Source organism: Parus major, chromosome 1A (assembly GCF_001522545.3).
Source record: "Parus major isolate Abel chromosome 1A, Parus_major1.1, whole genome shotgun sequence".
Taxonomy (NCBI): domain Eukaryota; kingdom Metazoa; phylum Chordata; class Aves; order Passeriformes; family Paridae; genus Parus; species Parus major.
Window position 1 is genome coordinate 61,834,715 of NC_031773.1, and position 21,765 is coordinate 61,856,479.

Here is a 21,765-nt window from a genome sequence, read left to right on the forward strand (position 1 = left end):
TAAAAACCCACAGGGTCAGCTGATCCCAATGCCCCAGCTGGACTCTTGGAAGCGGCAAGCTGGAACGGCAGGAATGAGCAAAAACCCCAGGGTGGTGGAGGAGATGTATCAAACTGTGTAGCTGTAGCCGAAACCACGGATGTCTTGGCAGGCAGGGGATGCAGGGCTACAGGGTAGTAACAGCTTGGAGCAGTGCTGAAGGGGTGGCAGGGGCAGGGCAGCGGCAGGGCAACCTCAAGCAGGGCAAGGAAAGGCAGGCTCAGGATCCCAGGCACCTGAACAGATGGTGAAAAGTTCCTCTTTTAGTGAGGTAGGGTGTTAATAAGGTCCCAGTTCAGCAGCTGCTGCTCTCATGACCAGAGGCTCACCCCACAACAGAAGAAACATGACTGGGCTGGATGGCGGCGGCAGCGAATTCCCTCTCCCAAGCAGCAGCTCCGACTGTCCTCAGAAGCCAAGAGATAGAGATAGAGAGACAGAGATGACAGAGAGAGAGAGAGAGAGAGAGCCCTGCACCCAACCCAGTTTTCCTCACTGCATGGGAAACCTCAGGTAGAAAGAGTAGCCAGCTGTATCCCTCCCCCTGTGCTGACAACTTTTGTCTTCTGTTAAGTATCCAGTTGTTATTGTCTTCTAGCAACACGTATTGGGAAAAATTCCTGAAGAGGGACAAAAAAAAAGCAAACCAAAAGGAGAACTCCTAAAACTCCAACATTATGACACTGAGATAGCACATCAAAGCCAGCCCCTTTCTGCTGATCACTCCAAGAGATGCCTTCTGAGGGCAATACAGAACAGTAAGCAGGACCTTCAAGCAAGGCAAATACAAAGAGATGACTCATTAGTCTAAATGATGAAGCCAAGTTTAACCATGGAGCAACTAGATCAACACCACAGCATCTGGGGGAGTTCACATCCCCCAGTTTATAGTATTCTGGGACCACATAAAACATTTGAACCACTTTCTGGGACTTCTCTCAATACCTAGGGGAATTCAACCTCTTGGTATAATTTCAATCCCCCAGAGGTCCCAGAGATAACATCAGAGGCAGAGCCTCAGAATCTTCAGATAGATTTATTACAGATAGAATTATTTTCAGATTTTATTGTATTTTAGAAAGATTTATTTTCATTTTAAAAGTGTCCTTTTGACTTTGTAGAAAGGTGCAAACAAGACTGCGACTGCAAACCAAGTATTTTGTTCTCTTGGAGAGTACGATAGCAAGGATTTTTGTATTATTCAAATGGCTACATATGTTCTTTTCAGCACTGCTGGCTCAATTGATATCTGATTTTCTGCTCCCTGCCTCCAAATTATGCTACTTTTCTCAAAGATCTGGAATGACAGTTCCACCTCTACAGACCACAACTCTAAAATAACACTAAAGAATTTCTGACACCTTAATTTTCAAGATGTTCTTACAGCATATTATCCTAGTAAAGGCAATCCATACATCTCTAACCAGAACTGTAGAGATATCAGTTACTTCAACAAACTCACTGTCTGTATAATGGCCTTAGAAGCTGGCACACAGCTCTTCTGTGTGCCTCAGAGGTTCAGATTTAGTCAAAAGCACCATCGAAACCAGTGTGCCAGGAGCTAACTGAACAATGAAAGTAATTTTCTCCATTTCTGTGATAAAAAAGCCCTCAGTTTGGACAGCATTATTTGCAGCCAATTATTCTGCTACTTCCAGCAGTGCTCCAGGGAGCTTTATTACTTCTCCACAGAGCTCAGGAGCTGTTCTTTAGGTTAATCTCTTTTAGACTCCCAGTTCCTTTTGCTTACTTAATGTTAACCCAGCAGTGCCATATGACAGGAGCTTCAAGTGCTATCTGTTGCTTTTTATTACCTCTCAAAGGACTTTGGAACCTGTCCCAACCAGGGAAAGAACAGCTTTTGATTCTTGGATTAAGACACAAAGTGCCACAGTAACAGTGGAAGGGTGAAGAGGAATAACTGGCATATTCAGAATGCCACTTTAGGGCAAAGCTCAAGTGACACTGCCCTGCAGCAGGACTTGAAGAGTTCAAAGTCTATCACTTTATAAATATATTTTGGCAAGAACCTGCACCATTCTCTTAGACATGTGTTTCTCCTTTGTAATGACTGTGGTTTGTCTATAAGATTTCCATAACCCTGACATGCTTGCACTGGGATTTCTAGTAGGAGGATTACAAATTTAGGTAGTCTCATGTCTGTGCAGCATTTAAAGTCAAGGAACACTGGGCTTGGCCAGTAAGACCATCACATCCAGTTTCACAATTTTCAATCACATCTGCCTACACCTTTTAACATAAACTTGAAGAAGAGACAAAATTCCACTTTATCACTGTTGGAATAGGGAACAGAACGTCATATATTTTCATCCTGCTTGAGCAGGGAGGTTGTCCCAGATGACCCCACTAGCAGGTCCCTTTTAACCTTAATCATTCTGTGATTTTCAGGGTCTTCAGAGCAAGCCTGCTGAGTTTATAATGTTTTATTTAATTAAAAAATGGCCCTGGAAGTGTAGTTTGAACCCTGAAAGTAAAAATGCATTTATTCCTTATTTACTCATTAAATTTCCCAGAAGCAGAGCTGCACACAAAGCACTTCTGTGAATACCATATTTGTTACCTGTGACAAATTTAATTCAGCAAGCTCTAAAACACAGGTCAGCCAGCCTGTTCCATTACAGCATCATCAGGGCAACTTATGTTAACTGAGGACCTCTTCATCCTAAAGAGGACAATTATAGGAGAGGCCTCCTAAAGAGGCTCAGCAGAACTCACAGTTCATCCCAACAAGATGGACCCAATTTAAGAGGGAATGAATCCCAGTAGGTGTGAGTGAACCCAACCTCTTTAAATACTTATTTATCCCTAGCACAGCTGGTAATCACAGTTTTGGGGGTGAGGCTAGGTTGGATTTCTCTTTTCTGTCCTTCTCCAGGGTAGTCCTAGTGAAGTGGCCTTGGATTCTATCTTCTGAAGAGCCTAAGATCTGTTAATGAAAGCCTCTAGCTGCTGCTAGAGCTGTGACTTTGAAGACTTTAAGAGCTTGAAATGTAAAAGCTGACTGGATGTGCTTGGCTGCAATGCCCCAGCAGCCCAGGACAGCCAGTTCCCCTAACCGTGCATGTGAGAAGGTGGAGTGAACCCATGCCAGGCAGACTGTCTTGGACAAGTGGAAACATTGAAGACAAGGCTATTTCCTTCTTGAGGTTTTCTGAGGTGGCTGTTAGAACGTCTCTTAATGCAGTCACTGTCTTGAACCCAATCTCTAAATAACCTAAAACAAACAGAGGAGGATTTTCATTCACTACCTTCATGTGTGCAAGGTGGGAAAAGTTAGTTAATTGACAGTACATAAGAGGATTCAATATCTTCCATCAGAGCAGAAGGCACTAACCATGCAAAAGCTTCAGTGGGAACTTGCAGTCCTCTTCTTTCCTCCATTGAAACTGTGCTTAAACATTCCCCAGTAATTAAGTATGCTTATGACTCTTAAAATATTTAAAGTTCCTTGAGGGAAGAAGGTGTGCAGAGGCCTTGATCCACTGTATTTTTATGTTTGGGGTTATATTTTTTATGTAGGAGTTTGAATCTTATCTTCTCCTCCCCTGCATTGTGTCCTTATAACAAGACTGTGGATATGCTTTTTCTCCAAATAATAATTTAGGAAACAGAACAGTGTTTGTCAAAAGGAACAAGGATGGAGATTGTGGGTGCCAGCATGGTGGCTTGTACCACTTTGGGACACTTTCAGAAATCATCACTCCCATCATACACAGGATCCAATTTCAGCAAGGGTTCCACTCTCTCCTGTGGTTTCCACACGGCCAAATAAGACAAGTGCTCCTTGAGACTGAGGGCTCATCAGCAAGGACAGGGTGGGTAAAGACCCACTGGTAGAAAATGAATAAACCTTAGATTGAGCAAGTTGCCAACATACTCTTGAATGTGCTGTGGAGCACCACTGTGGGATTGTGTAGGCATTGCCATGGCCAGGGAGAGACCAAATGGATGATCTGGTAATCTGAAATTTAAATTTAGCTGCAGTTCCAGAGGGATAGTCTGATAGCCTGCTTCCTAAGCCATTTCATTTACTGGACCTCAAAGATCCCCCCAGGCCCTGAAGCTGGTTTCTCTGAGGGTGTATTGTGCCACACCTGCATTTCAGACATTTGGTTTTTAGTCCCTCCTCACTGATTCTGCCCCACATCCTGAGTTCTCTGGCTGAAGTCTGAGACTTCTGAATTTAGAAACAATTATTTATCTCTGCCTAAGAGAAACTTCTAAGTATGATCTAACTTAAATTCTTACCTGTAGGGCAGGCTGCACAGCTGAACTTGCCCAACATGGAGAAGCAGAACAGGCACCAAACCCCTGCCTCATTTCTGGGGGAGGCCCTCAGATGGCTTCTGGGCCTCTCAAATCTCTGCATTACAGGGAACCTACACACCTCTCCAGCAGCTGAAATCTTGAGCGGGGAAGCAGGGTGGTAGCAAAAGACTGAGCTAACACATGGTGAGGGCAAAGGAAATGGTGTCAGAAGCACAGCTTTTAGTCCAGAAACACAATCAAAGCCTGGGGAAGAATGTGGCAAATGCTGGGGTCAGCACTGCAAGTATAAAGCAAAGCTGGACAGCCCCTGAGCAAAACACAAGGCACTGCCCAAACCAAACCAAGATCAATGCTGAGCAGCTCAGGATATATCCACTGACTCCTTCCACCAAAGCACAGACACAAAATGGAATGGCCTTCACTGAGGCAAAACCCCGTGATCAAAACTGTATTGCGCAGCAGGATTTCTACTTCACCTTAATATCACATGCATCAATCCTCTGCAAAACTACTGATCCAACTCTTAACACCACCATGGTACTGTGAGGGAGAAAAAAAGAGCTGGGTGTGCTCAGGACAGGAAGAGCAGCAAGGTTCACACTGCCCAAAACCATAACTGACAGCGGATACATTATGGTATTTCTATAAGAATGTAAATATATAATGATGATTTCCCCTGAGAGGCCATATTTTCATTTCTTTACGAAACAATTAAATTGAATTATGATGGAATCTCCCCATACAGATGCTTCAGGAGTTGACATTACAGATTTCTCAGAATTGCCACTGTCTCAAAAGTGCCTAATTCAGAGCAAATTAATACAGCCTTGAAAGCTGATTTTAAGACAACTCTCCCAGACACAAGGTACTGGCTGAGGAAACAGTAAAACAGAAAATGGGACACCAGGCATTGTGTGACATCAGGAAGCATATTTCTGTTTATTTGCCTTTCTTCAGGAACTCTAACTCACCATTAGGCAAAGGAGTGCATACAGGATGTACAAGAAAAAGATTAAAAGAGACTTCTTTATTATCGTATTCTGTGTCATGAAAGCCCACAGCCTTTTTTTTTTTTTTTTTTTTTGTGTGTGTGTGTGTGTGTGTGTGTATGTGTTTGTTTATGCTTCTACTCTGGTTGAGGTGTTACAGTTCAGAGAACAACCCATCATCTGCAGGAAATCTCTTCAGAAAATTAGAAGTGAGCACAGCTATTTGCTGAGTGTTTTCCTGAACAAACACTGGCAGTGTTTGTCCAGGAAAAATAGCACTATTAGTATTTTACCAGACACTTGTGAATTTTTGAACCCCTAAGTTTATAAAGAAATAGGAAATCCATCTGCAGGGTGACAGGGATGGGCAAAAGTGGTTGGAGTTGCTTCCACCTCAGCAGATTCCCACCTGCTATAAACTTGTATTTGCTCAGTACACCTATGATAACCTGGCAAAGGTTCTGCCCAGGCATAGACAGCTTGCCCATAGTCCAACTCACTGCCTTAATAACTTCCATATATAATATTAAACCCCACAGTTTGTCTCCTAATATCCTTCACATGATGCTCTGTCTGCTCACATCCACATTATATGCTGATGAATTGGAACAGCCTCGGCCAAAATCAATGAAAATGCCTTCAGAATCAGAGTCGATTGACTCCAAAATCTGATCTACTATGTTTTCAGGGCTGGAAGAGGGAACTGGAAGTAAGGAAGTGTCTCTGTCAAGCTCAAAAGACCTGTGTGGGTCGCCAATTGAGTGGAAGAGTCCTTTCTGTTGCTCAGCTGTGCTGAGTTTGCTGGAGCACTGCACTGACCCAGTGCTGGGCCTCTCCTGATCTCCTGGCAGTGAGCTTTTCATGGTTGTCATGGAGCTCTTGGAACCGTTGTCCATGATGGTGGTGAGGTTGGAGTACCCCTGGAGCTCCAGGCAGGAGGTCATTTCTGAGACGGAGTGCCTTCGGATGCCAGTTCCATTGGCAGCTATGCTCTCAGTTTCGTACTCAGCCACTGGCGTCAGCAGAGGATTGTTGTAGCTCTTTGATCGCACCACAGGGTTCTTGGCAAGGATGTCACCCGACTTGGAACGTCTGAAGAACCGCTTCTCTGTAAACAAAGATCCAGAGTAATATCTGCAAAGTCTCCTATTATGGTACTAATAATTATGAGTGTTCAAAAGAAATGTGAAGTCCTGAATATTCATAAGCTTTTCTTGAATAAACTTTTCTAGAAGAAGACATTTTGCTGTTTTTGTAGATTCATAGGCTTCAGATTTCCTAGATTTCTTTAGCATACTGAAGACCCCAAATCTATCTTTACAAATAGTAACTGAGATTCTCTTATATTCACACAATTTCAGCAGCTGAAGTAAAACAGTGAATACAGTGGGAGAGGTGATATACAGCTGTAATTACTTCATTTAGACAAGAACAGAAAGTGCAATTTTGTTTTTTTTCAGGCCATAGAAGTAATTAGTCATCTATAGTAGCTGAAATTTAACTTTTCCACCCATCCTGGGAAAATAAAGTCTCTTCAAATTTGGAGCTTGAGGATTAAGACATGCAGTTTTTCTACTAATTCTGGAAAAACTTTCCAAGTATTGTTCAGAGACCACATGGGGGAGAGCACCAAGAGTGTCTGAAAATGTTAACTAGAGGGCAGCGCCCACAGAAACCTCTTTATGGGGGAGAAAATCTGCATTCAATCAAGTAGTGATTGCCTGAATGCTGTTAACCAAGTGGGATTTTCCCAAAAGATAAGCAGCAGATGGCAGCAAGTGATCAGCAAGTGATTTTTCAAGAGAAAGCTCCCTCTCTGGCAGTGGTTTAGTGCTGGAGTGTCCTGACAGTGTGAATAAAATGACCATCATGAGCAAAATGACCACCACTCAAACTCTGTGCACGTCTCAGTGCTCAGATTCACTCCTGCTATTAGAAGAACAAGTGGTGTGAGTAATAGGTCTCACTTTTGAAGCTTTCTTTCTGCTACTCTCACTTTGCCATCCCATGAAAGAGGCACAGCTGGAGCAGGGGATCAAATTACCCTCTGGAAGTCAACCACAACCAGTGCATACTGCCTGCTTTAAATCAGGATGCTAGTATATGCTCCCTGCAAGCTCTGCAATTTCCTTTACATATTCCAATCTCAAAATTATGCTATTGTGTAATTATGTGCTTACCTGGACACAGATCATATTCTGTACTATTAAAAAAGCCAATTTCTGTATTTAAGATTCTATTTTGTAGTTGTATCTGCTTCAGCAGTGAAACAATCTGATCCAAGTTAATTTTAGGACTTTTTCTTTGTTAGGAGTTTGAACTGGCAAACAGGTTCCTGGGGCTATGAACTCTGGTCACAACATGCAACATGCTAGCAAAATAGCTGAAAATAATTAGATGCATTAGTTTAACAGAAGCAGCCACTTACACACTCAGCTTCCTTGGATCCAGGTTCAGTGATTACAGCAAGACCCATTTCAGGAGGGAAATGCAAGAGGAAGTGCCCAGCCCACCAAAACCCTCCTATTTTATGCAGTCATGTAATAAGACATTTATTTACTAACAATTCGTTTCACTGGTGGTTTATTCTCTTTGGGTGCATTTTTTCTATCTTGAAGAGATAGAGGTTGTATTTAGAAAAGGTCAATTTGGGGCTCCATTTAAATGCTTGCGGCCTTTTAATGGCAAGCAGTGAATACAAAGCAGTAATCCTGAAGAATTTTCCATAAATAACCAGCCTCTATTTATTCATGTAAAACTCATTTGTTTCTTCAACACCTGCTGCAACACAACCATTTTGCCATTCAGCTTCAACTGAAAATCAATTACTTTATTGACCATTTCTGACAAGCAAGATTGAACTGACTACAGAGAAAATGGGCAATTGAACTTATTTTCCCTTCTGTCTGCCCTGTTCAGTGAGGCCACACCAGTATTTACAATAAAATACTCAGGTACTACCACATTTCCTTTTTCATTTACACTGGCAGTATCCCCCTTGTATTTTCAACAGACTGCATTGCCATACAGGATATTCCACCTTCATCCTGGCTAAATCCTGCTATCACAGAAGTCACCAAAGGCTTCAGAGCTCCAAGAATCAGAAATTAAGCTGAAGGGAACTCAAGCTGCCACCAGGCCAGCCCACATTTCTCCCTTGCTCTTTACAGATGCTGATGTACATGACGGGTAAAAAGTGTCTCAGCAGTGAAGATTCAATAACCTCCAGAGTAAATTCACATGAAACTAGGGATTTTTCCTTCCATATAATATGAATTCCCCCTGCTATGTGAGACCCACTGTGTATTTCTCATCTCCATTGAGATTATCTTCTACTCTGCAGAAAGCTTTTATATGTTTGAAGGCTTATGTGTTAGTCTTCTCTAAGACAAATTCCTATACTCTTCCCTATATTTAACAGCCTTGTACAATCTTTGTGTACTAATGAGCACTAATGAAAATGAACTACTGAGTACTTTAGAAGTGGCTTCTTGCCTCTTCCTCTCACTGTTCATCTTGTGTTAACATCCTTGTTAAAGCTCTCTTGCTACATGGTGGAACAGAAATTCTAAACACATTCTAGATGCATTTTACTGATTTTTATTACTAAGCACTCTTATGATGATGATCTGTTTTCATCTTTTGCCACGGCCAGTTTCACTGTGACTCTGCAGAGCATGATTTTAGAAAAGAAGGCTGATGTATTTATGTAAGCTCTGTCAGTCACCTCTTGTGCAGGCCCTGGCCCAGCATGGAGGAAGGTTTTGGGAAGTCCTCTGTGCTGTGCCAAATGGAGTCTGTGTTGTTCTTACCCAAGATACAGGCAGAGTGTGTGAAGGGTCCATCACTGGAATACAGACCATACGTGCCCAAGTAAGGAGAAACAACTTTCTGGATCAGGGATTCCAGTTTCAAATAATCTTCAGTCACACCTTTCGACTCATGAACCCCCTGAAAAAGAGGAAATACCCAAGATGAGCACTACCCCCTTCAATCAAAAGCTCTCCTGGCTCACCAGGGCAACCAGAGAAGAACAAGCATTTTCAGTGAGTGACAGCAAAGGTGCTCTGCAATGTGATCCTCGTTTGCTGGTACAGCTGATTCCTCTTCTGTAAAGCCAAGAGATGTCAATCAGACCAGAGCTACTTCCAGGACATTTAAATCCAGGAAAGTACATCCTACTTATTGCAAAGCACTCAGGGAAGGATAGAGGATGATCTATGAAGAGGAACTAAATACATCGCTAGACTTTTTGCTATTGCAATCTTACAGTGACTTCCTGAATGATAGCATCTGGTACCACAGGGTGTCAGTGCCATCCCAGCAATACCAACAGCACTAAGAAAAAGGTGAAGCTGAGACCCTCAGAAATATTTCTTCCAGGATATTTTCAACAACCAATATTTACAGTAAAGAAGTTTGTTCTCTTTCCTCATCCCTCCCCTGGCATCTATCATCTTCCAGGCAAAAGTCGCATTATAATTAGCACGCTAAGAGTCACCCACAGGCAAAATGTTTAGTCTTTAGCTGTTAACTCTCTACTTCCACCCACAATGAGACTTATTAGGCTTCAGAGGTGACAGAAAAACTTTGCAGAGTTCTATCCTCCCTTCAGCTTACAGGTGCAGAGTATGTGCTCCAATCTTGTCTGAGCAGGGCCCCACACACTCATGAGTAGGATACCTCTTGCAATACGGAGCAAATTCACATTTTCATGTGCTCAACACATCATGTCGCAGAATTAAGATCCTAAAATGCCATACTCAGCAAGAACTCTGCCAGAATTTAGGAGATTTTATGTGTTCCTGAGTTATTGTAAAAAGAAACTCATTGGGATGAAAGCCTCCTGAGAGCAATATAAAGACCAGATGAGTAAAATTGCAAAATTCCTTCAGCGTGTGAAAGGACTGACGTTCAGGATGTGTTCACAGCTCAGTATGACTCACCAACCAGAGTCTAGGGTGACTCTCAGATGTGTTTCTGAATGGCTGACTCTGTCCCCTGGTTGCTGCACTGCCTCAGTGCTGCCTTGTCACTTGATAAAAGTTTATGAAAGGAAAATTAATAATGGGCAATAGAGAATTCAAATTTGGAGAGAATTTGAATTTGGACAGAATTTGAATTCCAGTTCAGTAGTTTTAAAATAACAAATAATTTCTGGTGATGTGCTATGTCCTGAAAAACTTTGGGACAGCCACAAATACAAATTTGAGCACAAAGGCATATCCAGTGGATCTGAAAGCTTGAAAGAATCTAAGGAACATCAGAATGAGCCCTCAGCTATGCTGCCAGGCAAAAATAACATTGGAATAATTCAGAAGACTTAATGAAGGTGCACGTATTATTTCCAAGTCATCACTGGCCTACTGAGATCTGTTCCAGGGTTTCTTGCTGTCATTTAGTCAAGCCCTCCAAAAGGCAATATGCCTGCTATCTTACTACAAATTCACAATCCCATCATGATCACATCAAGCAAAGGCCAGGGCTTAGAACATCCTGCTCCAGGCTCCCACATGAAATACCTCTGGAACTGGTCTCCTAAACATGACATATATGAGTGGCAGAAGCCACTTATATTTAGCATTTCTCACACCCAGACTGTAGAGCTTTATTTACTTCTCTACCATTTTAGCATTTTTCATATTTGTGAAAGACAAGTAGCTACGTTTCAGTTACAGAGAAAGAACCCTATCACGTTCCATTGTAGGGAACTGAGAGGAGTTATTTTAGAACTAGATGGTCTAGAATGGAATTAAGTCAACCGAGACAACCATGTATCTGAGAACTGTTTATTGGTAACCAAAAGAAACAACAATAAAAAAGAAGTTGCCCTACTAAAGAGGGCTAGAAAAGACAGGGAAATATGAAGGAAAATGGAGAATGAAGGGGGAGGGAGAGAGGAGACGGCAGACAGAGAAGGAAAGCGGGCATTCCCACAGCAGGATGGGCAGCGCTGTCGCTGTCCATGTGGCGGGGTCACCTCACGCTGCCCGCCGGGGAGCCCGCGCAGCTCCCGGGGCGGCGCGGCCCGGCAGGCCCGGCCCCCGCGGCTCCCGGCGGCCGCACACGGGGAGCGCTCGGCCAGGAGCTGCAGAACCCTGGACAGGGGCACGGGGGTGTCACGGCAGCGGCCCGGGCCGGAGACAGCCAGGGCTGGACGCCGGGGGCTCAGGCAGGGACACGGGGAGGCAGGACAGGCGGTAACTGGGACGGGCGAACGGGTAAGGCCCGATACAGGCTGGACACGGGCTCAGGGGTCAGCTGGTGTCCCGCCAGTCGCTCAGACAGAGGGAAGGTGAGTATGTGGGAGTGAGCAAGTGCCAGCAGGGGCAGGAGAGCCAAAAGGCAGGCTGGAGCCAGGGCAAAAAATGACAAAAGGAAGGCTGGAGCCAGGGCAAAAAAGGACAAAAGGCAGGCTGGAGCCTGGGTGAAAAAGGACAAAAGGCAGGCCAGGGCAAGGGCAGAGGTGCAGACCTCAGCAGGCTGGAGCCAAAGCAACAACACAAGGCTCAAAAGGCCCCCAGACTCAAAAAGCCCCAACTCAAAAAGCCCCAGAATCACCAAGCCCCAAGGAAACAAGTCTGAAAACACCCCAGAGCTTGTGATGCAGTTACTTTTTATGCCCCCTGGCCCGTCCCCAAGTCTGCCTGCTGGCAGGAGAGCACTGGCCCAGTCCAACCTTCCACTGCAGTCCCTTGCTGGGGACCTTTCCCTATCTGACTGGAGAAGCCTCTCTGGGGAGCACAGTGTCTCATGTCAGACATGTGAGACACGAAATGGTTTCCAGGCAAAGTCTCCCCAGAGAAAAGGCTTCCCCCATCTTCTAGTTGTCTCCTTCATGTGGCACATGTGTACCCTCTCCCCCACACGACAATCAGTGTTGAGACAAATAAAAACTAAACTGGCTCCTCACCAACCCCAGTAAGTCACTAATGCCACACTGCTCACAAAACTACTCCTACCACTAGCAGAACTGTATGAGTAATGGAAGTGTCCTTGCCTAGTGGCACCTTAACAAAGACAGATTTCCTATCAGCCTTCAGGTCTGAAGAGTTCTTTAAGTTGTGAATTATATGTTCTGATGAACACCTCAAAAGTCAGAGCTATATTCTGCATGGATTGCTGCTCTTGCAGGGCTATAAGGAGACTTCCAGCAGCTCTGATGGGCTGGGATAGGCTCCTGTGGTAAGCTGAGAGAATGGAGACTTGATGCCCAAGCTACAGCTGCTAGGACAACTCTCCATTGTGGGGCCAAGGAGCTGCACCTGCAGAGTCCACTGGCTTTTTGCTCCTGAGAAACACTCTCTTCTCTCAAAATCCCAACTCCCTCACCACCTGCGTCAGCTTCTTCTTCAGTCTTGCCCTCACCTTTCATTTCTGCTCTCTCAAAGCAGTGCTAATCTCCAACTCTTTTTCATTTCAGCATCTTTTAGTTGCCACCTTTGAAGCGACCACTGAATTTTACTATTACAGTGTAAAACCACTCAGTATTGACACAGGCTGCTATTAGTTTTAATGCTCAGCTCTGCATTCCAAGGGATTATTTTAAAAACATACTGAATGCTCGTAAAATATGTGGTGTTCACAAGCCAGTGCCAATTTCTATTCTGTGGCTTGGCACAAACAAGCTCTATCACCTGTGACATCCTTCCTGCACTGACTATTGTTTAAAGCTTTCCTGCAGGGGCCTGATGGAGCAATCCCCTTAAACCTTTTACTTGCTGTGGAGCTTCTGTCACAGTAGGAGCATAACAGATCCTGTCCTGACCCCACAAAAGTTTTACTGCATTCCTTTCTGTGCTACTCAGTGACAAGCATCCTCTGGGCCTCTATTTTACCAAGTACAAGTACATTCCAAAGTTCAGTAAGGACCATTTTGGCTTTCCCAATCTGTATTTTCCATATGATCTAATGACGCTGTCACTTATTTATGAATCACCCCAGCCCAGGTAGCCTAGAGAAGTATCTGCAGGCTCAGAGCAAGCTTTAGGAGCCTGGAAGAAGCTTTTTTTGATTTAGATGCCAGACCCAAGAGTGCATTTAAACTCCTGTCTCCCCACCAGAGACAGCCACATGTCTCTGGGACACCATCCCCTATGCCAAATGTGCAATGCTCTTTGTGTAACACCAAATTCAGTAGAAAGGTACTTCTGGTAGAAGTTTAGGAATGGAGGATAGTTATTATAAATGTTTCATATATCTGTATGTAAAGATAGATAAATAGATAGATAACTATGTATAGACACACACCTACATACATCAGTATCTATATGAAGTCCTGTTTAGACCCTTCCCCAAATCTGCATGTGATTTGTGCTTATAAAGGCAAACAAAATGAGCTTTAGAGTTAAGCCAGCTTGGATGGTTATGTGTGTCACAACAGTTTCTGAAAAAATTATGACAGGACTTGAAACTCACCAATAAAATAATAATAATAAAGTATTTTCCTGTTATTTTGGCAGCTTATGCTTCTCCTTGGACTTACTGCTCAATGCCTTACTAGTTCAGTACATCAGTATGAAGCAAGAAAGCACAAGTCATAAGGCTGACTGCTTAGCTTACAAGAAGCCCTATCACTATTTGGAGAAAAAAGAAAACTTGGAGCATTATCAGTAAAACAGAGATTCTACCTGTATCTTTAATGCAATATTTGCTCTGCAGACCTGCAAAAGCTTACTTTAAAAGATAACTGTGACCTTTCATGAACCCAATCTCATTTTAGCAGGAGAGTTTCATGCTTCTCTGTGAGAGCGAGATGTATCTATTAAATTCCTTTCAAAGACCTTGCCTGACTTATTTATTCTGCAATTGAGGGCCAAAATAGCCCAATATCAAATATCTGCAAGCACCTTAGTAGTTTTGGAAGAGTGGAACTGCTGGATCAAATCCTCACATTGGTCACACTGTTTCAAAATGCAACAAGAATCACCTCATTATGTCTCCATCTGGAAAGGATTATAATGTAATATTATGACAAGAGTCTGCCCTACTCTAAAGGCATGGGGATAATGAGGATTTGAGTCCTGAATATGTAACTATTTACATAATAAATAAGACATTTATTAAGAACAGAGACATGTATTACTGAATGAAATACAGAACCCAAGTCCATTAACCTTAATTAAATGGTTTTGAAACCAAGAATTTTCTGTAGTAGTTCAGATGCATTAAAAGGGCCCTATGCATGACTGGTCTTGATATGTAAACATTTAAACACTCCCAAAAGGGCCACATCCTTAAAGACTACAGGTTATTTATGTATCTATTTTGTGAAGACACTGCCCCATCTGCTGAACCAGCATGTGCATGGGCCCCACTGCTACACTTGAGTGTGGTATTGAAATAAAACTTCTCCTGTATTTAGGAATAAAACCCCGTAAATCAAATCCACAATCATTCCAGGAAGTATGGATGCACCAAACTGCTCAGTTTGCTATCCCTGTTAATTCTGTAAATTAACCACAAACTCCTACTGAGATTTTGAAGGACAAAAGGGCTTCTTGTGAAAGCCCAAAGGAAAAAATAAATGAGTAAACAGGTATGTTCAGAAGAATAGGTGGGGGATTTGTACCTAAGCAATAAGGCCTCCTTTTTCAATATGTACAATGATAGAATCAGAGAATGGTTTGATTTGGAAGGGATCTTAAAGCTTATTTGATCCCATCCCCTGCAGGGACACTTTCCACCAGACCAGGTTGTTCCAAACCCCATCCAACCTGGCCTTGGACAATTCCAGGGGTGGGGCAGCCAGAGCTTCTTTGGGCAACCAGAGGCCTCAGCACCATAACAGGGAGGAATTTCTTCTGTATATAGGATTTCTTTAAGCTTTAAAGTCTGAAAGTCGAGGGCACCTCAGGCAGGCATTTAAGGATTTAAAAGTCCTTCTCAAAGATAACCTTAAAACATGTTCAGTGTTCATTACTTTCACCAAATGTTCACCAAATATGTTCATGAAATTCACCATATTCATCAATGTTCACCAAATATGGAGTGCTTTGAAGATCTTTTTAATGAACATAAATTTTAACAAAAAATACTGCTAAGCCATTATTAACATTATATCTAGGCACAGGTTACCTGACTTGTAAAGCTGCCGGAAACACAAACTCTATTTTGATAACAGTATAAAATCTCTATTTTAATTTGCCACTATTTTTTTAAAAATAAATAAAGTTTTAAAAATCATCAAATGTCCTTGTTTTATTTTACCACAACAATGAAATAAGCACAATCACAAGTCTGCACTTCAGTTTCCTATTAGGGTTCATACTACATTATTTTTTCCCACCCTATTCTTCCCTCAAAGCAGTGAATATGCAGGCAAGTAATTCTACCATCACTCCAACTCTGTGGATGATACAAACCTGCCTGGAGCCTCTGTCCCTCTGCAACTAGGTGGTCATTGCTGCACCCACCCTCTTTATTCAGCATTATAACAGAAATTCTTTCATTTTATGCTTTAAAAAAGACACCTAATATTTCACCAGGTATAATCAGCACTTCCAAGTGACTGTAAACCAGGCTGCCCAAGCCCAGCCCATTGGGGAGGTGCTCTGACTGTGAGTCACAAAGGAACCCACAAATTAATCACCAGCCCTACACCACTTCTCACCTGGTCCTGGCTACTTCCTTTCCTCAGGCTCTGGTAAGAAACTCACACATGAAGCAATCCCCAAAGACAATGACAGCCATAAAAAACTATTCAGGCTGCTGATAGTTAGGTACGTATCATTAGACAGCCTGACTAAATTAGGATACAGAATTTTAGGCTTCCCACCCTCTTCTGAGCAGAGGTAGGGTATGTTATGTTCCTGTCTCATGGAAAGCTGGCACATGGCAGAATGGTAGCTGGGTTTGTGCATCCTTTGCTGCTTATTCATCTCTCTTTTTAACCCCCAAAAACTGGATGTGAAGCTGCAGATCTCCTTTTTACCTGTATTAAGGAGCAAAGAAATGGTAAATCCCCACCACTAATAGCCTGCACAGACAGACCAATAATGAAGTACAACTGTATTGGGTTTGCATGGCAAAGCTTTGGTAGGAGGGTGGGGGGTACAGGGGTGGCTTCCACAAGAAGCTGCTGGAGGCTCCCTCCGTGTCTGGCAGAGCCAGTCCCTGGCAGCTCCAAAGACAAACATGTCACTGGTCAAGGCTGGGACAATTAGAAATGGTGGTAAATGTGATAACATATTTCAGAAAAAAGGAAAAAGAAGTTTTTGCACAGTTGTAATTGCAGTTGGGGAAGAGCAGAGTAAGAATATGTGAAACAACTCTGCAGACACCAAGGTCAGTGAAGGAGGAGGGGGAGGAGGTGTTCCAGGCACTGGAACTGGGATCCCTCTGCAGCCCAAGGCACAGACCATGGTGAGGCAGCTGTGCCCCTGCAGCTCATGGAGATCCATGGGCATGCAGAGATCCACCTGCAGCCCATGGAGGAGACCCAGCCCCATGCCAGAGCAGGGGGATGCCTGAGAGGAGGCTGTGACCCCGTGGGAGCCTGTGGAGAGAGGGGCCTGTGCTGGAGCAGGCTGTCCCTGAAAGACTGTACCCATGGTAGGGTGACCCATGCTGCAGCAGTTTGATGGGGAGTGTTGCCTGTGGGATGGACTCACATTGCAGCAGTTTGCAGGGATCTGTTGCCTGTGAGATGGACTCACACTGGAGAAGTTCATGGAGAACTCTCTCCTGTGGGAAGGGCCCCCCGGTGCAGCAGCTCCTGAGTAGCAGGAGAAATAGTGGGTGATGAACTGACTATAACCCCCATTCCCTGTCTTCTTGCACCACTGGGGTAGGAGGTAGAGCTAGGAAGGAGGGGTGTTTTAAGGTTTAATATTTTTTCTCATTATCCTGCTCTGATGTTGTTAGCCACAAGTTCAACTAATATCTCTGATTAGACTTTCTTTTGCCTGTGACGGTATTTCATAAGTGATCTCTCCTGGTCCTTATCTGAACTTTTTTTATATTTTCTCTCCCCTCTCCAGCTGTGGAGGTGAGTGATAAGAGAGGCTTTGGTGTGTGCCTGGCATCCAACCCACTACACGGGAGCCTGCTCCTGGATCATGGAGCAGCTTCTGCCCCACTGCTCTGGGAATTACAGCCTGTTCACAAGTACTTGCTAGCACAGCACTGTGTAGAAGATGAAATTTTCTTCTTAAGTACTTCTGGTTGCCACCAGCAGAAGAACTGTATATTCACCACCCCATCCAACTGTCTTGAAATCTTGGCAACTGGGGGATTACACTGATGGAAAAATGATTTACCCTAAAAATCCTGCAATGCAGAAGACCAGATAACTAAGTGCAGAACTCTCAACAGCTGCAGACAAAAGAGCTACAGTTAAAGCTATCACATCCTCTGACCATCAGGCACACCTCAAAGGGATGTCCCATATATGGCAAAAAACCAGAAACAAGCCTGGCTGCTGGCTGTTGTTGATACCCAGCTGCTTTTCATTGATGTTTGACTTATGTAATTCCACTTAAATGCCTTAGCTGGTTCTCCATCTGGCCATCACTCTCTCTTGCCTGATTCCTTCCATTTTAACCCTTTGCTTCATCCCTTTGACATCTTCTGTTTTGTAATACCCCACATCCACCCCGAGCTCCTCTTTCAGTCCATGGGCAAAGCCCTCTATCATCTGCTGAGCTCCTCTGGTACATAATCCTCACTGCATTCACCTTTACCAGAGGCTGCTTCTGTTCTGCATGGACAGCTGCACACACATTGCCTCAAGTAACTCCTCACTCATCTGGCTATGAAAATCATCATGAACAACTATTAAACACCCAAACTTTAAACTGCTTTTAATTGACCAGCAGTAACTCGGTGTTTTGCTGAGTACTTATAAAAGGTCACAGTTCTGTGTTTTCCAGTTCTGACTAATTCCCACCACCTCTAACACCTAGAAATGGAAGTATTGCTCAGTTGCTTTTCACTTCCCTCTATAGCACAGACTAGTAAAAGACCATTTACCTAATAAATTATACAATGAAATGTATCTCTAGTGTCTAAAGGTACCCTAAAAACTGGATGCAATGGAGGAACTACTTCATGCCCATCAGAAACTTGTGGATGTGCAAAATCAATGACTGGTCCTTGATTAAGGGCTGGAGCACTCACCTTGAGCTTTAACATTTCAGCTGATCAGCATGTGTACATGAGTAAGTGTTGGTGAAAAGGATTGTCTTCTGCTTCAACTGACAAACTGCTGGATAGCTTTTAAATGAAAAATAAAAAAGAATAAAATAAAACATAAATAAAATCTGTGTTCCTCCAGACCCAGGGGAACAAACAAACCAGACCTTCTGGACCCAAGCCCCAGGCCCTGCCAGTGACAGACACAGCACTAAGGGACACACAGCATGTCTTGGTGTTTAGGTTACCAACTTCTGAACTCAGGAAAGAAAGAAGGAAAAGGAAAACTTCTGGATTATTTAACAACGTTGTTTCAGCAATGATCACTCTTTGAACTTAATGGAACACAAGAGCAAAGACCTCTGCTCATGGACAAGAAGTGACTGTGTATGGCTCAGCTCATGGCCACATAATACATTCTGAACCTCAGTCTGCTGGAGCATCCTCCATATGGGGACACTAGGGGCACCCTTGATGGCTGGACACACCCTTGTCTACCAAAAAAAATGCTGACAGTCCTGACCTAGCGCAATGTGAAAGGAAATAATGCCAGAAGCATTTACAGGGTCAGGTCTGAAAGCCAAGTGAGGTCCTGGCCTCATGTACTGCCCTGTCTTAACTACAGAGGCAAACAGCTAAGAAATGCAACTATTTTCTGCTAAAAAGAAGCAGATTCCTTGGACAAAAGAAAAACTCAATATGACAGAAGGAAACACTCAGGCAATGATGACAATCTAACACATACTGGATAATAATCATTTCCTAACCACTCCCAAAGAAAACTGAAATTAAAAGTCACAAGGCAGACACAGAATATCTGTTTTGTGTGTGGTGAAACCCCACAGAGTAGGGTGGGCAAAGTTCTGTATATGCTGAATCATCTCACAATACTGCCAAATTCCCAAAACCCTGTCCTTGACTTGATCAGCCTGTACTCATGAGAAAAGGAAGTAAACATCTTTAAGGAAGAAAGCACTGAAAAGCGGAAGGATTTAACTGCAAGGAACAGATGCTGGCCGATCTTTGGCGAGCACGTACACAGGCAGCCATTGACCAGTGAACTGGGTGGTAACAAGTTACTAGCCAATTGGCATCAAATGTGTGATTTTTGAAAGCCATATAAATATAAGCTGTGAACAATGAAGATTGCTATTGCTGCTTGAACCTTGGAGTGTCGTGTCTGTCCCCACTGCGACAGTTGTGAAAATACATTATTCAGCCAATACTGCTGGTGGAGATTTGGTAAGGGTGAGCACACTGCACACCCTGGTGACCACATAAATAGCAAGATGTGCTCCTTGGCATAGTCAAAGAGAGAGCAGCAGCCTTGCTTGTGAGGCATTTGGAAACCAGTGCCTTACAGGTCAGGACTACTTGTTATCCCACTTTCATTGCATCACAACCTTCTGGAACCTGAGTAACCCTGCCTCAGGGCAGGCAAGAAATCACCATGGGGAGGAGCTGGAGACAAATGTGTCACTAGTCCTTGCCACATGCATCACCAGTGACACAGCATATGCTCCCAGTTACACTGTGGATCACATTCTGGATGGAGCTCTGCAGTCCTCCATCTTCCTTAGAAGAGACAGATGCACATACATTACAGCCAATCATCCAATTTGCACTGATCTTCCAGACAAAATCACAGACTACTCACAGGAAAACCTATGGCATGAAGTTATGGTTTACTTGGTTGAGAAGAGTTGTTGTCAGGAGTTGTCGCCAGATATGTACAACTTTTGTTTGCTCTACAGCACTGTTTCCTTGTCTAAAGCCATCCATCATAGGCTCTGTAGGAGACCACAGTAGTTCTTGGAGCAGCAAGTGTTGCCCAACAGCTGAAGCCTTCCTCGAGTGCACAGTGTTCAGGAGCTGCGGCTCTTACTGCACCACACAGCATTGTTCTGGAAGTCTCCTGTTCACATGCCCTCCATCTTCAGTGCCCATGCACAGCACTCTAAGGAAAAACTCAAAGATCTCACTCTTATACCCACTGCAGGAAATCACACGCAAGTAGGAGGACATACTGGGCTCTCTCACCTCCATTGCCTGCCTTGTTCCCAGGATGTCAGTCCTGCAGAGCAAATCCTGCAGTATTATACAAAGTTATATAGCAGTATTATACTATATGTGTGTAGCAACATCCAGCCTCCATTTACACATGCAGTCAACGCAAACTGATGAGTAAACTCATGGAAGTATTAGATGTGATAATGGATTCTTCTTAGCTTTTGCTAACCTGACACCAAGGGTAATGCAATGCATAGAATCAGCCATGCAGTTTCAGACCTAAAAGTTAACTAAACTCAACATTTTTTTTTCTAACAGTGATAGCAGGAGAAATGCACAGGCAAAGAAAGGAAATAGGGCATGCTCAGTGCAGGCTTTCTTGGAGGATATGCTGGTGCTTCTAGCAAACAGGGATGTAAAAACTTGCTGCATGGGACTTTGCAGCAGCCCTTAAGCATAACCAATCTGTGCTAGAAATTATTTAACAACCAAGATGAAGATTGTCAATAACTGATAGAACAACTAGTTTCCAGAAATAAAGAAGCAGCTTAGCTACTGAGTCCTCTGAACAGAGGAGAGGATGGATCTCTTTGGTACTTTTGCAAATTGCTTTTCTTGTGTGGTTGCAGCTTCCCTGTTTAGGAGGTAGATGATGCAATGCTGAATCCTTCTGCTCAGTCACCCTCAAAGACAATGCTTCCTGATGTGCAGAGGTCCTCCCTTTGCTTCAGTTTGTGCTCACTGACACTGAGCACCACTGAGAAGAGTTTGGTTTCATTTTCTTTACATTCTCTCTTCAGGTATTTATAACAATGGATAAGATAACCCTGAGACATCTCCAGGCTAAACAGCCCCAGCTCACTCAGTTTTTCCTCACAGTCTTTCCTCCTGTCCCTTTACCACCTTCACACTGCTTTGTTGGACTCTCTCAAGGAGGTCCATGTCTCTCCTGTCCTGTGAAGCCCAGAGCTGCACACAGCACTCCAGGTGTGGCCTCACAAGTGCAGAGCAGAAGAGCAAGATCACCTCCCTGACTTGCTGACAATACTTTGTCTAATGCAGCCCAGGATACCACTGGCCTTCCTTTCAGCCAGGGTACACTGCTGGCACATGATCTACTAGTTCCAGCAGGGCTCAGCATTTCTGGAGGACTTTACATCTGAGAGCTTCAAGTCCCATAAAAGTGCTGAGTAAACTCACTGTAAGGGATTACAAGATCAACTGATCCATTTTGGAGAGACAACTGAGTAATGAAATCCCCTGCATCCAAATAACTGGGAGCAAGAGACAAGGAGTGAGAGTT

At 43.6% G+C, this 21,765-nt stretch overlaps 1 protein-coding gene and 1 long non-coding RNA gene across 4 annotated transcripts in view; one reads left to right on the plus strand and one right to left on the minus strand.

The window, feature by feature from the left end:
* Positions 1–5,239: 5,239 nt before the first annotated feature.
* The window catches only part of PRR5 (proline rich 5), a 99,275-nt gene continuing 82,749 nt past the window's right edge, over positions 5,240–21,765 (minus strand). For all 3 annotated transcript variants that reach the window (XM_015628766.3, XM_015628764.2, XM_015628763.2), the window contains 2 exons: positions 9,131–9,269; positions 5,240–6,426 (listed from right to left, as the gene is read on the minus strand). In XM_015628766.3, the coding sequence (XP_015484252.1) occupies positions 5,876–6,426; positions 9,131–9,269 (690 nt within the window). In that variant the 3' untranslated portion in view covers positions 5,240–5,875. The remainder of the gene's footprint in view (positions 6,427–9,130; positions 9,270–21,765) is intronic.
* LOC107204882 lies at positions 11,354–14,101 on the plus strand. The gene is made up of 2 exons (XR_001521778.2): positions 11,354–11,539; positions 13,781–14,101. It is a non-coding gene; the product is annotated as an uncharacterized LOC107204882 (long non-coding RNA).